A 14925-nucleotide genomic window follows, 5' to 3' on the forward strand; every position below is an offset into this window, starting at 1 on the left:
GTAAGAAAAAAAATTAATTCCTTCTGGTGTCAGTTCTCAAGCTCTTCCACATGGTGGTGCCAAAGTCCTGTCAAATATTTCAAAATTTAAAGTCTACCCAACAACAGCACCGAGGCTTCTTCTTACAAAGGATAACGTTCACATATAATGTGTCTAAGCAGCAGTCTTCAGGTTTCATTGTGCTAAATTATCCAAACACCTTATGCACCTTAAATCATAGACTGATCATATGAACCTGATATATAAATAAATTGAATCCACCCAAACCTCCTAGTCAATTAGAGACTTGCATACACAGTTAATACACATACTGCTTTTTTTTGTTTAAAATAAGTTTTACAAAATGCGACAGACTGGCGACCTGTCCAGGGTGTACCTCTCGCCTGGAACGTTAGCTGGAGATGGGCACCCGCAACCCTCCGGACCCCACTGAGGGACAAGGGTGTAAAGAAAATGGATGGATGGATGGATGAAGTTTTACAGAAACATGATTGCATGAATCACTAACGAGGGTCTTTCAGTGATTTAGTCTTGATTTTAAATTGCACATCTAAAATCTTAATGCACATATTATTCTGTATTGCCTTCTGCTCTTCTCTGCGAATTTTGTGTAAAAATATCAGCAGGTTGGTTTTTCAGAATGCTCATTAAAGGTAATCAAAAATGGCAGCAAGAGAGAGAATTTGTTTAGGGAAAAGGATGAGTCATTTTCTGCCATTAGATTGTGTGAAGGGTACAGGCAATGTGAACAATGATTTATTTTTTTGCCAGTGTATAGAAGTGGGAGAACTGTAATCTAGAAATAAAAACAAAAAACAAACTGATGCATATCATTAAGCATTTTTCTCATAAAAGCTCACCATTTTTTCTGCACCTTACAAAATGAAACATTCCTGAAGTTCTTAGGAAAATTAAGGCTTTTGTAATCCATATATTCTGGGTCTGGTTCAGCATTTCTTTTGAGCATAACAGTGAAAAGGTGGTAGTACTCAACCTGAACACAGTACTTGACCATTACTGGGCTAATTCAAGACAAGCAACCATTCACATAAACACGGTGACTTCTAAAGAAAATTTATAGAGACCAATTAATCTTACAGGCATATTTTTGGACTGGTAGGAAAATGCAATACCTATCTAGGGCAGATGAAAACTCCATGAAACAGGACCCCAGGCCTGAGATCTGAACCCAGGACCTACTTGCTGCAAGGTAGAATTGCTAACATCTGTTCCACGAAGCAGCAGCTCAAGGAATACTAAGACTGAAAAATGTTACATCCTCAAGCATGCAAAAATGTTCTCTTCTACTGTTTCAAGGCCTTTTATGAGTTGCCAGTGAATATTTTTTCCCAGCTGTTTGAAGCATAAAATGATGCAGCAATGCTCCTGCTGCAAAAACAGAAGTCTTATTCTCCTTAGAAAAATAAAATTCTGATACTCTTGGTTAAAAGTTTTGAAATCAACCATCATATTATTTTTCTTACTATACAAGTAGACTCATTCATTCATTCATGCCTACATTCATACATCATGTTATTCATTTTTGTTTAAAATCTGGGTCTTCACATTTTCGCAATTCAATATTTGCTGTTTTTTCTGTGGAATGTAACTTCAAACCATTTATAAAAAAATTGCCTCTTTGCAGATTTTTCAGAGCATATCTAAAATATTTTAGATAAAATCCAGATTGAGAAGCTGAAAGACTGATGTATAAAGCTACTTGACCTGCTATTGGGTTGCACTTGCAAAGAAGCCAATCCAGAACAATCATTCATTTTACTTATTACTATAAAGAAGATCTGTTAGCCTCTGCAGCAGCGCTAGCGGTTTCCGCTGTGCTTATTGATGAATATTTAGCTGTATTTGGTGCTTAACCTATTAAAATGGGCAGTTATAAGCATTTTTACAGGGGCTCTTAAATATTCCCAGATTTCAGTTATTTGCGGGCGTTTGGGGTCCCTAAATTTACTACAAACACAGAATAATTACTATATATAAGCAATACTCTGAGAAAACCCATACAGGACCTGGAATATGGTTGAAAAACCACACGGAAAGACTTGCAGAGCTGGAATTTACAGCAGGAATATTTTCAGTTTTAACCACCAAGCAGCCCCTGCAAAGAAAAAATGTGTTTCTGAAATACTGTGCAACATAATGAGAATAATGTAAAAACATATGGTTCAAGAAACAAGACCACCGTTTAATACCACGTGTGTTGATCAAACCAAATTCAGCTTTTCTGTAAGCACGGTTTATTGGCACACATAATGGTAAAGCATACATACCAGACATCAGATATGACACTGAACACCTCTGCTATATAATGTACAAATGGTGTCTAATAATACTAGGCTCAAACATATTTTGAAATGTGTTAGCTTCCTTACAAATACACAAATAAATACCCATTAGATCGAATTGTATAAAGACATCTGTCGTTGTTTTCTTGCCCATTTTTAAACAAAAATCCAACAAAAAGATCAAGGATATACTGGGGTATCGATTCGATTGAAGATTAAAGAACAATTGTGAACACAAACACGGGGATCTTAAAGCATTTCTGTGGGGTGGATGAGATTGTATGTCAATCTGAAAATGCAAAACTGGTTTGTTCCTTCAGTTTGTCACTTAGTCCTCAATAAATGGTCATGTGACAGTGTGGCTGTTTGTTAACTTTGTGGCTTTGGTTCTGTACTAGCTAGAGAGGTGTAGAAACATGAGAAGTTTTGGTTCAAAATAAAGCAAACCAGCATCCATCCAAACCACCCTACAGAAATGAGAAACTGGTATGAAACAAAAACAGCTGCCATATCCAAACTGCTTTCAGTGGCTGATTTACAGTGGACAAATAGATTCCACCTCTATTTACAGAGCTACAAACCTTGTTACAGTGTTCCCAAACTGATGAACACAAAAAGCAAAAACCAAACGATGCGTTTCAAAGAGCACATTTATCAAACCAAATTAAAATTGTATAAAATCATGCAGGAGAAGGCTTTTGTATCAGTTTGGGATTAGGTCGTTAAAGGGAAAGAAGTCCAACTTTCCAGGAATAATAATAAAGAAAAACAATAAAGCGTCAACATGTGTCAGCAAAGTTCACAAACGGATCGGCAAAATTACAATGTGACTTCAAAGGATTCAGAAAGAAGCAAAAATACCAATAGACTACAAACACAATCAAACTGGTTTGCATGAAATCACAATCTGTGACAGCCGCAGTAACGTTAAGAAAACAATTCCAGGACAAGATTTTCCTCATTTGAAAAAGCTTCCACTTTGTAGAGAACTTTTATTTCCTCTTAATTGGAAATGAAACTCGAGCAACAGTAGAAACAAACCAACGGCCGACTGAATTTCCAATAAAAATGCAATTGCCTCCAACAATGTTTCATTTGAGTCCAATGCGGTGAGACACTTCTATGGGCTCCGCTGGCTGCTGAAAACCACCTTCCCTTCACCAGCTTTCTATTTCAGAGACATTTTGTTTGTTGTTTTTACTCTTCTCTCTTTCCCACTGTCCGCAGTCAGCGTGATGACTTGTGACCTGCAGGTCAACCAATCACAGCTGAGGTATTCCACCAGACAGGAGGTTCGCATCTGAGGGTCCGGGAGGGAGAATTTGATCTACAGCTTTCCACTGAAGGGAAAAAGTCAGTCTGCAATAATAATTTTATTTTACATTGCATACGTTTTGTATGCATTTATTGTCTGTAGATACTTCTGAGCAGTTCTCTGTGGTTTTTTTTTTAAAGAAATGTTACAATGATTCAGAGAAGAAAATATCCCAGATGACAAAGTTTGGCTAGACATGCCAGTGGTGAGTTTGCAGACAGGTGAATTCATTATGCGGCACAGAGGCGCTGTCCTCAGGGTAAACGGGAGGGGGGGGGGGGGGCTTTAAATGTCTAACCCACATGGAGCCAAGGATCTGTTGTTTTCTTCTTTTATGTAATTTGTTTATTATATTTTTACTGCGATGGCTGGGGCGCTGTGCTCTCAGGCTTGCTGTCCTGGGCGGCGGGGGGTTTGCTGCTCCAGGGGGCGTTGTTTCCCAGAGCCGGGGAGCTGTTGAAATCGTCCTCGTCATCCAGGCCGTTGGTGGCGTCATACTGCGTGTTCTCCAGACGGGTGATCAGACGCTCATCCTCGTCCCCAAACTCGCCGCCCATGAGGGTCGGCTCTCCAACAACCATCACGTCCTGCAGAGATGAAGAAAGGTTGATGAACTAGAAACTTCTCTTTTAAAACAGACCTCAAATCTGTAATTCAAACTATTTTTACACCTACAAAACTGTGAACAAATTCAGTTATTTGCTCCCTTAGAGGTTTCTTCTCTTTATGCTTTCTTGTGACTCTTAAATTTATCAATTGATCAAACAAATTGTATATTTACCAATATTATTGACATTGCAGGATTTTTCTATATTATTGACATTGCAAGATTTTTCTAAACAAAACCAACATGGCCATAGAAAAGTACTGGCACCCTTAAACTAGAGTTTGTGATGCTCAACTGTCATCAAGAAGTTGTGGTAACTGGCAAGGAAAGTTCTTTATACCTGTTTATGAGCTTTGGCCAATTTTGCTTTATGGAGTTGTTTTATTTTGCCACATTGGAGGATTTGTGAGCCTGTATGGCCTGTTTAAGGTCACATCACAGCATCTCAATTGGATTTAAATCGGGAGTTTGACTAGACGCTTTCAGAGCTTTTCTTTTTAAGTCATTCCGATGCGCCACCTGCTGTGGTGCTGTGGATCACTATCCTGCTGCATAAACCAAGTCAAGTTGAGCTTAAGGTCACAAACCCCCAACCACGTCTGACCACCAATATCATATTCTCTTCAAATGCTGTAAAAGACCAGACTTTACAAAAAGCTCATCATTCTACAGAATGTTTCCCCAAAGATCTACAGGATCATCAAGATGTTTTTTGGTAAACTATTGGTCATGTTTTCTCCATTTGTGGATGATGTATCTCATCATGGTTCGCTGGAAATTTAACTCTCTAAAACATCACGATTTAACAAAAGGGTCAGGGACTTCTTACGGAATTTATTTTTTCACATCGTGTGATGTGAAGGAATCCTGGCTTGAGTTGTATTTTATTTTCTCTTTTCATAAATGTTAATTTGGAAACAGCTACTGTAGTTGCTTTAAACTACACCTTATTTCAGTTATGACCAATAGTTCTCCAGCTGTGCTTCAGCAAATGAATCTGTGAAAAACACGTATACAGAGCTAAACATTGATCAGAGTAATTATTTTATTAGGTGTTTTCTTAGATTCCATTAAAGAAAAACAAATTGATGGTAAAAAAGTGTAAAGATCTAAATTGGTTCAATGCCAGAGTGTTCATTATTGGTAGACATAACATCGATTAATTGTTCAAGTTTAGAAGCCAGTTCATTGCCCGAATAACTTGTAGTTTTAATATCTTGAAGATTCCTCTCAAAATGGTCAACTACAGGATTGAAATGCTTTGGAACGATAAAATAGTTTTTTTTTTTTATTATTAGTATTGTTTAAATGTGAACACTAATATAGTGAGATCCACATCTTTGCTTTATTTTATTTTCGGTCCCAAATTTTATGATTTTATCACATTTTTATTCTGTAATTTCTAAGTACCGGTACACAAAAATAAAAATAGTTTTGAAAAAGTGTATTGTGGTTATGTTCTGGAGCCAACAAGTGCAACTAGGGGGGATTTGAAATGGGAACTGAATGAAAAAAAAAAAAATCATACTGGAAATGAACGTGTATCTGATTCTTCTATCTAATTTTATTCTCAGACCATAAGAAAATCAAAGGAACATTAATATACTTAGACTTTTGAATAATACTTGCACTACTTCAATGAAATGATTGTTATACAAAAGATAGTAATATATTTAGCCAGCTTTAAACAGAAATACCACAAGGTCAAAAAGAGAACCGTTGACTTTTAATAGCCTTTATCATTATATCATGCTTTCTGTCTGATAGAAAATACCCAGTCACTGAAAGCTGTGTGTTTTCCTGCTTTAAATGCAGACCCCCCGCTTGCAGCAAAATGACAGCAAATGTGTGTGTGCGTGCGTGTGTGTGTTTAGGACAAGTGCGGCTGTATCCAGTGAACCCATCCGAATGGGCGACCCCTCTCTGAGCTCCCCGTGCAAATGAAACCTTCCCATACAGTGAGTGGATACCCCTGGTGCGCTGTACCCGGCCCGATCAATACTCATCATGTAAGACATATTTCACAGAGATAGCCCTCTCACACTGGGTCATGGAAAGGAAGGACAGAGATTCATCCATTATCTACTGATATCTGTGACTGGTGTGATGTGAAGGAATCCTGATGGAGAGGGATTCCCTCCTGGAACTGCTTGTGTTTAGTCACGTTCTTAAATTCCTCTGCAAAAATAATCCTTGTAGTGTAATTTATTATTTCAAGCACCGATCAATAAGGACCTCAATTACTGCTATATTTATTTGTGAGTTGTTGAGTCTCATCCTTTGTTGCCGCCGAGTGTCTGGACCAGCTATTGTAACCTGGGAAGAAGCCGTTCAGTTAAATGGAGTGCACGCTTCACCGGCCATGTGTGTCAGCGCTGCCTGGTTGGGAGATCTCACTCTCCACGGCCGTCTCCACCACAACAAATACACAAAAATAACCCACAAACGTGCATGTGCACTGGACAGAAGCCAAGACAAACCCACTGCATAACCGCAGCGCTGCAAACAATTCCACACCAAGAGCAGATGAATGCAGATTAACCCTGCCTGCAGTCCTGTATAAAGTAAGCATTGATGTAAACATGCACAACACAACCTGCTTCTACTCCAGTCCAAAAAAACACAACAAAATGCACAAACACTTCGATGGGAGTCACAACAAGGAAACCCAGTTCATGAATCCAAGCCATCTCCTCCCTGTTTCCCCCCAGCGACCACTTCTACACCTCTCTATGCCTTAATCAGGCTAATTAATTTAGGTGAGCTTTTCAACTAAATGACAATATCCACACTGATTTGTCAATTTGCATAGCTAATTAAGTCATTAGCTAAAAATGTACTGATTGCCAACAAGCCTTGCATTCACCATCTGTTCCTGTGAGGAGGCCTGTCAACCTACCTCTGGCCAATTTTAGGCAACCCCCTCCTTCCCACCATCCCTCTTGAACAAAATTCCTTCGACGATAACAGCTGGTGGCTAGTCTGAGACCAGGGAGAGCTAATTGTGAGCTAATTAATACTGTCTACTTGTCTACTCATCTCGTTAGGAGTTTGCTTTCGCACTAGCACAAGCAGCAAGATCTTGAATGGGCCAATGCAGAGACAAACGCCTCCCTTCTCGCTTGATTTCACCAAGTGTTGCATGAGGATGCATTCATAGAGATTAGCAGAGGGGAGCGAGGAAAACGTATCTGGTCCTCCTCAGGCCTCCAAAACAACAAGTGGGAATTTAGTGGGTTGGGACAGAATGCAAAAGTGACACAAAATCATTTGGTCATTTATGGATAGTGGGCTGCACAGTGGCGCAGTTGGTAGAGCTGTTGCCTTGCAGCAAGAAGGTTCTGGGTTCGATTCACGGCCCCGGTCTTTCTGCATGGAGTTTGCATGTTCTCCCTGTGCATGTGTGGGTTTTCTCCGGGTACTCCGGTTTCCTCCCACAGTCCGAAAACATGACTGTCAGGTTAATTGGCCTCTCCAAATGGTCCCTAGGTGTGAATGTGTGTCTCTGTGTTGCCCTGCGACAGACTGGCGACCTGTCCAGGGTGACCGCGCCTCTCGCCCGGAACGTTAGCTGGAGAGGCACCAGCAACCCTCCCGAGCCCACTAAGGGACAAGGGTGTAAAGAAAATGGATGGATGGATGGATGGATGGATCGTATTTAAAAACATTAGTTGAAATACAGCTAATTACCACCAAAAAGAAATCCTGCACACCTTACAGAACTTGTAATAGGAGAAAAATGTTTCCAAAAGTAAAAACGGTTAAACAATCCAATTAAGAGTATAATCCAATGCGCTGGCAGCATCATATTTTTGGGGCATCATTGGTATGTTCTTTCACACCGATAACTGTTGTCTTTGATCATCTCTTCAGCTTCTTCTCTTTACAAGCATCTTTTCTGCATTTTGACTTATCAATTTGCGCAGTAAATTCACTTTACTGCGCAAATAGCTAAAATAGTGTAGCTATTTGGCCATCAACAAGATCCTGACATAATTTTATTTCGATATTTCACAACTCTTTTTGGAAAAGGTCTTACAGGTATTCCTCTGTCTTCATTATTTCATACAATTTCTACCTCTGGCAGTGTAACAGACCCTATGTATTATGCTAACACTGCATGCTTGACAGATGTTCCAAGTTTAAAGGCTTTACCTTCACTTGTCTTTGCAGGCAAGTAGTGCAATACAACTTCCTCAGACAATTTTTTTTCTTAAGTCAGCATACTCGGTCTATACTGACGTTAAACTGAAAAGTGACATTGGACTTCTTTTCCCAATTTATGATAAACTCCAGGTGTTCTTCCAGAACTTACTAACTGATGTCCCTTCATCAGAGGTAACAGCTTGGGACAGAAATTTCTGACATAATTGGCTGTTCCATCATGACGATGATCCCAAACATAAAAAATGTTTTTGGAAGGCTTACATTAAGCTTACTGAATGGCCTCCTCAGAGCTCTGACCTCAAATCTGAGCATTTGTTGGCTTCACTCAAAAGCCCGATCTTTGGCAGGAAATCAACAAACAAATCAACTCTACCAATCCAACAAAGAAGAGTGGTCAAACATTCCTGCCAGACACTTTAGGTAAAAACTTTGAGAAAATCTACAAATAATTTAAAAAATATATCCATTCCTTTCTTAATTCACTAAAGTTGTTTGATGTATATTTCTTACAGTCTAAAAAAATAGTTAAAATCTATGAATGACATTACAGTCTGTAATGTGTGTAACTGCATGTGCAGTTTTTTTTTCTTTAATTGTGATTTGATTCTAAATTAAGGGAAATTAAATCTAATGTTAAGGTAGATCTATTGGATTTAAAACAACCATTTCAAGATGGTTTCAGTCTTGGATGTTTCCAATGCCGACCACTAGAGGTCAGTGTTGCTCATTCTATGAACACCCTCTCCACCACCACCGGTTAACCCTCCCCTCCACCCCCTTCCAGTTGCAAGGGTCCACTCCTTATTGTTATTGGACTCACGTAGGCTTGTGTTCAGCCACAAACGAACAACTTCTCAGACAAAGACGGCAGGCGCACAACATATGTAACCAGCATGTAACGGACCGCGCTGCCCGTCTTTAAGAGTTGTGTGGATGCACGACACAAGTGGGGATGTGTATATGTGTGCTTGTGTGAGTGGGTGGGTAGGTAGGTAGGTGGAGGTGATGAGGAAGAGGAAGAGGGAATGGGGGTGGTTGGGGTTGGAGGTGGGGTTGGGGTGGGTGAGGGGGGGCTCAATGATGGAGCAAAGACGGAGCATGTGAAGAAGGGGGGGGGGTGTGAGGGTGTATACAGATATCTGTGATAATGAGAGCTGGCACAGAGCCACGCTGCCTTCCAAAGAGAAAACAATTTGCGAGTGCAGTGTGTATATGTGCATGAGATGTACATTATGTATGGGTGAGACGAAGGCAAGCAGGTAAAAGACTAGAAAAAGATGAGACAGCCCCAAGAGTCTTCAGTAAATATAGACGGTCAGTGCAGAATGTCTGTAGGCAACCCAGGGTGTAGCTCATTTAACACTACTGTCCATTTAAAAGAAGAACAAAATTAACAAGTTAATTGAAGTCGGAAACAAAATTAATTGGTCTTTCTTTTCAAACCCGTATTAGAGGACTGAATTGTTCTTTATGTCAATTCTGTTCAATGACATCTCAAGCATAAACCCTGTTTTTATTGAATAAAGAATAACATTTATTTTGGTAATGTTTGGGAGAGTTAAAGAACTTGGTGGGAAAAACATGCAGTTCTTGGCAAAAATTGAAAAACAGAAAGAAATTTACTTTGCGTATTTTGTGCTATTTATGCAGAGCCGGCCACAGCACTGAAACACAGCCATGACACCTTCCAAAATAGTATATTACAAAGAATTTCAAATGATTCAAATTAATTGATATAACATTTAATTCAAACAATAATTTAAAAATATGAACTCAAATGTTCATAGTTTAGCTCTTATCTCAGGAGAATGAAGACATTTCTGTTTCAGCTGGAGTTATATTAGATCCACATTCTGTTTACAACCAAGTCTAAACAAGAGGTTTTTAATTTTCCATCTGCGAATGTAGATACAGTCAATTAAACAATCCTGAGTTGGTATTGAAACAATATCCACCAGATGTGACAAGAAGAGCAAATGGTTAACTTAGGGTGACTTTCTACAGATTATTACCATCTTTTACACTTTAAAGACTTTATTTGTTGTATTTATTAAATATGTATTACATTTATGTATCGAATGATGAAAACAATGTGGATGATGTGATTTTCATACCATAAAATAAATAAATTTATTGTTGACTCACATGTGACTCACAGGGATGCGTGTGGTGGGTTCCAACTTTAATTTTGATGTGGGCCCCAATTAACCTTGGACTGTCCCTGAGTCTTTGTCTGGTTCCTACATGCAGGTCTACAGCATGCTAGTGTTTTAAAATCTTTCCTAACAGCAGGTCTACTTTGAGATAACAGTATATAGACTTGGTATATTTACTGTGTGACTGCGCAGACACTGTATAGAAAGCTGGTAACACTCTTAAATTTTCCATTAGGCTGAATTAGTGCCGAGGACAAAATGTACGCACATTAATGCCAACCAGTAACACCTTAACAAAAACAAATTCCCTTTATGTTTTGTATCAGCGCACTTTTTCCTGCACTGAAATGATCTGTGTAGAAGAACAGCGGAGTGCTGTGCCGGCGCGTCTACAGAACAGTAAATTGGATGCTGGGGAGTGAATGTAATACAGCATGTGTATAATGAGCATTGTGTGGAATAAAAGTAGAGCCTCTGCAGACAGCACACCCACAGCGGCATCCAATCCTCCGGGGAGGTGCCAGGCATGTGGTGAAACACTGAGCTGTTTAGGCGGCTGTTTAACCTTTAAGTACGTCAAGTAACCTTTAATACAGCCGTGTTGCCAAATCAGGCATTTTGAACCTAATACAGGTCATGAAGCTGTATGCTTGTAAAATCCATTTAAAGCCCTTCAGGATTTATTTGTTTAATCATAAAAATGATATTATTATGACAGTTTAATGCAGATATAAAATAGTTTAACCCTCCTACATTAACATAAAACTTCCATATTTATTAGTAAAAACACAGTCAGAAATTTAATTAGAGATTAAACAAAAATGGATTTCCGATATGAATTCTTTTAATACAAAAAACACATTTAAAAAGTAATCAAAATAAAAAGTTAAATAAGATTCATATTTATCACATGCCAATTTAAAACCCAAAATTACTGAATGTTTTCCCAGTCATGAGAGAAGGTGTTAAAAGTTACATTCATCCCAACTTCAGCTTTATAAACAGTGACCAAAAGTGGCTCATATATAATGTTTAAGATGATATTTATTATACATTCACACATAAAGTATGTGTGTTATGTTATGTCCTTCACACCTTTGTGAAAATAATAATAATAATAAAAAACAAACACATGTATAGCACCCTCCACATTTATGGTTCACCAGTAAATATGTGTAAAAACCACTTAAATAAATGCAACTTTTATAGCACCAATATAAATCCATGTTGTAGATACTAAAATCTTAATTTGAGTCCATTTGTACAGTGGTAGAAAAAAAGATTTCACATTAAAGATTGAATTGTTTCTATAAAATCACAGGTGCCACAATAATTGGCAATACCAAATAACACTGTTGGTTTGTGTTCAGATTGATAGAAAGATTGCTTTGATGCAGCTTTCAATAAATAATGCCAAAATAATACATTTGGACACCATATATATGAACTATTGCTTCACAATTTGTCAACATACTGCTATAATATCCCACCAATGGCCCAATAACATAATTATTTCATTATTTTAATCTCACAGAAACTCGACAGGAAAATTGGAAGAAGAATTTTAAAAACTGACACCAGTAGTGAAATCTTCTTTCTGATTAATTCAGCAAAAATAATGGCCAGTTATTTATTCAAAGCAAAAAGTAATATTCAAATTCCACAAGTACATGTCTTTCTGTTCAACAAAATCCTCTGAATTTCTTTCTGTTTAGATGCACAAAACATGTGGTTTTCAATGCACAAAGACAAGAAACATTGTAAAAGCAATCTAAAAAGTGACTGTAATTGAAGAATTTTTTAATTTATACTTTACAGTTTTAAGTTCATCTGAGAGTCTAGGAACATTTATTTAGTAATCAAACTCTTCACCTGAAGGATATATATATTGCCCTTGGGTGTAAAACTGCATTTTACTTATATTTGAAAGTCAGATTTTTCAAGTTCTTAAGTCAGAAATACAACAAGAAAACAGTTAACTCAGTTAACATAACCTATGCTATATAGAAAGTTTAGCTTTATCGCACAAGTGAGTGGAGAATAGATATCAGAGGTCTATTTCTTTCAGTCATTCTTCTAAACGGTAAATACAACATACTATTCAGGTTGACCATCATACGGTAGAAAACACATTCACCTAAACTTCCCCAACAATAATTGTATAGTTTCAAACAAGTGATAAATAAGCTCTGACCAGGACATCAATGATGGTCAAAGGTCAGTTTTTGAAAACTGGTACAATTTTTTGTGTGTAATAAATTAATTTGTATTTTGTGATGTGCTCAGTGTTTTTAATCAATCTTATCTCTGTGTAGTTGATTTATTTTAAGGCACAAATAAATGTGCCTTTTCTTGCCTTACTAGAGTAAAAATGAAAATATTGGAATTTTATATATTTATAACAGATATAAAAATCCATAAGTTGCTATATTGTTGGTGATTAATACGTTACATTTTATAAAAATAGTCCATATTATCTCAAACTTTTTTTCTTAAACATCATATCATTTTTTTCATTTCTAAAGTAGAAACATAGATCCACCTTAAAGAGCTGAAAACTCCCTTTACAACAGCATGGTGGTATGTTTCTGATTTCCAAGTAAAATGAACTGCTGCTGGGCAGTCTGTGAGTTTAGTGCCTTGCTCAAGGGCCTGGTCAGTGTGTTGGCTATGCGAGGGCAAAGCATGATTTCACCACCCACATTTTCCGATTCGCTTCAAAGTTTTTCTTTTATTTATAGCCCAAGGCTCTGGTCACTTGGATGAGCAACAAGGTCTCATTGCTGGTTGGTCGTTTTAAATAAACATTGTGAAAAGGCAAAGGTTTTTTCTGAGAAATAGGAAAACATTTAGGATTCAGCTGTAATGGTTGGTCACAAAGCATCCTACAAGAACAGTTACGCTCTAATCTTTCACTAAAATATTTTCCTGCTTTGATCACTTCCATTTTGTCCCATTTTATATACCTCTTTTTTTTTGTTTTTACAGTGTTGAAGCTTTTTCTTTCATTTGTACAAATAAATTAAACCATACTAGCTGAAATGCCATTAGGAATTTCTGGTGCTTGTTTGGAACTCTGCAAACATTCAATTGCAGCTACAGAAATCAATTACGGCTCCTTTCTGAGATGCTTTGAAGAAAAGCTGCTGCTAAATGGCTGTATGTAAATAAAAAAGGAGGCAAACCGAGAGGAGCTGATGCTTACAGGTACCTGACTGGAGAGGCTGAAGTTGGTGGCGGGGCTGCGCTTCTTGCTGGCGGCGGTGCCCACGCTGCTGTTGGCGCTGCTGGCTGAGTTCTTCCGTTTCCTCCTCTTCGTGGTTGTCTGTCGGGCAGGCTCAGCTTTGGCGCGACCAGCAAAGAGAAACAGAGGCCATGCCAAGAACATAATGCATACAGACGGAGACAAGGTGTAGGTGTGTGTGCAGTGTGTACAATTTGCAGGTGAGATCATGCTAACTTGTTCCCAGTGCTTGTAAACTGAAAACACATGCAGACAGAAGATGCAATCCCACAGACATGTTACACAGATAAGAGCATCTATTAAACAAGGATGCATTTTTTATCTTCAGAGGTGAAACCACACAAGCGTTAACATCTCCAAACACATGCAGCTATAAGAAAGAACCTCTGCTTCATTTACATAAATGCTCAACTATAGACCTTGATGTTCAATGTGATGCAATTTGTTCAAAAGCAAAAGCAAGACACAACTGTCTGACTTATTGAAATCTAACTAGCATTAACACTGAATTTGTATTATTTCTATTGGGAATCGGTGATTAATAACTAATTACAAGCTGTAGCCAAGTCGTCACATGCAATAAACATTCAACACATAATTTTGACATCAGGCAGGTGAAAATACATGATAAGCTTGCACATGAAAATACATTTCAGTCCATTCGAGCAAGCAAGGAAATAATGCTGCTTTCTTGAAAGACGACGGACAGACGATATTGTTAGAGGGAAGATACCTTTTTTGTGATTTGTGGGAAATATTTCCGTTTTGAAGTTCTGTGGGTGTCCAGCTGAAACCGGAGCCAAAATTAGTTGTGTTGGTTAAACAGACAGAAATATATCAGAGGGTACAACAGAGAATTGTTAACATCACTGGGTAACTCAACATACATTAAGTACAATGTGAAGTTCATCTATAAGTGAAATAATTAGAATTACAAGGTTACCCAGGTAAGTAGTTCAGTCTGTTTCTTTGTCCCTGACAGTTTCACTAACTTTTGTTAGAGAATATATGTAGTACATAATTTATGAATACAAGGTTTTGCAAATTCTTCCGGCATTTGTTAGAAAGCGTTACTCCTTTTAATCTCAAGAGAAGACAAGAAAATCCTGCTGCGATTTTCAGTCAGATGTCTG

The 14925-nt window shown here is 38.0% G+C and overlaps 1 protein-coding gene across 5 annotated transcripts in view; it reads right to left on the reverse strand.

The window, feature by feature from the left end:
• Window positions 1-2182: 2182 nt before the first annotated feature.
• Window positions 2183-14925, reverse strand: part of ldb2a (LIM domain binding 2a) — a 98845-nt gene continuing 86102 nt past the window's right edge. The window contains exons 7-9 of one of the 5 annotated variants that reach the window (XM_008421093.2): window positions 14526-14579; window positions 13760-13890; window positions 2183-4205 (exon numbers count right to left, since the gene is read on the reverse strand). In XM_008421093.2, the coding sequence (XP_008419315.1) occupies window positions 3975-4205; window positions 13760-13890; window positions 14526-14579 (416 nt within the window). In that variant the 3' untranslated portion in view covers window positions 2183-3974. Of the gene's footprint in view, window positions 4206-13753; window positions 13906-14525; window positions 14580-14925 lie in introns of all 5 variants that reach the window. The other 4 variants (XM_008421092.2, XM_008421090.2, XM_008421091.2 and 1 more) reach the window with 4 other exon arrangements.

The sequence above is a fragment of the Poecilia reticulata genome, linkage group LG10 (assembly GCF_000633615.1).
Source record: "Poecilia reticulata strain Guanapo linkage group LG10, Guppy_female_1.0+MT, whole genome shotgun sequence".
NCBI lineage: Eukaryota > Metazoa > Chordata > Actinopteri > Cyprinodontiformes > Poeciliidae > Poecilia > Poecilia reticulata.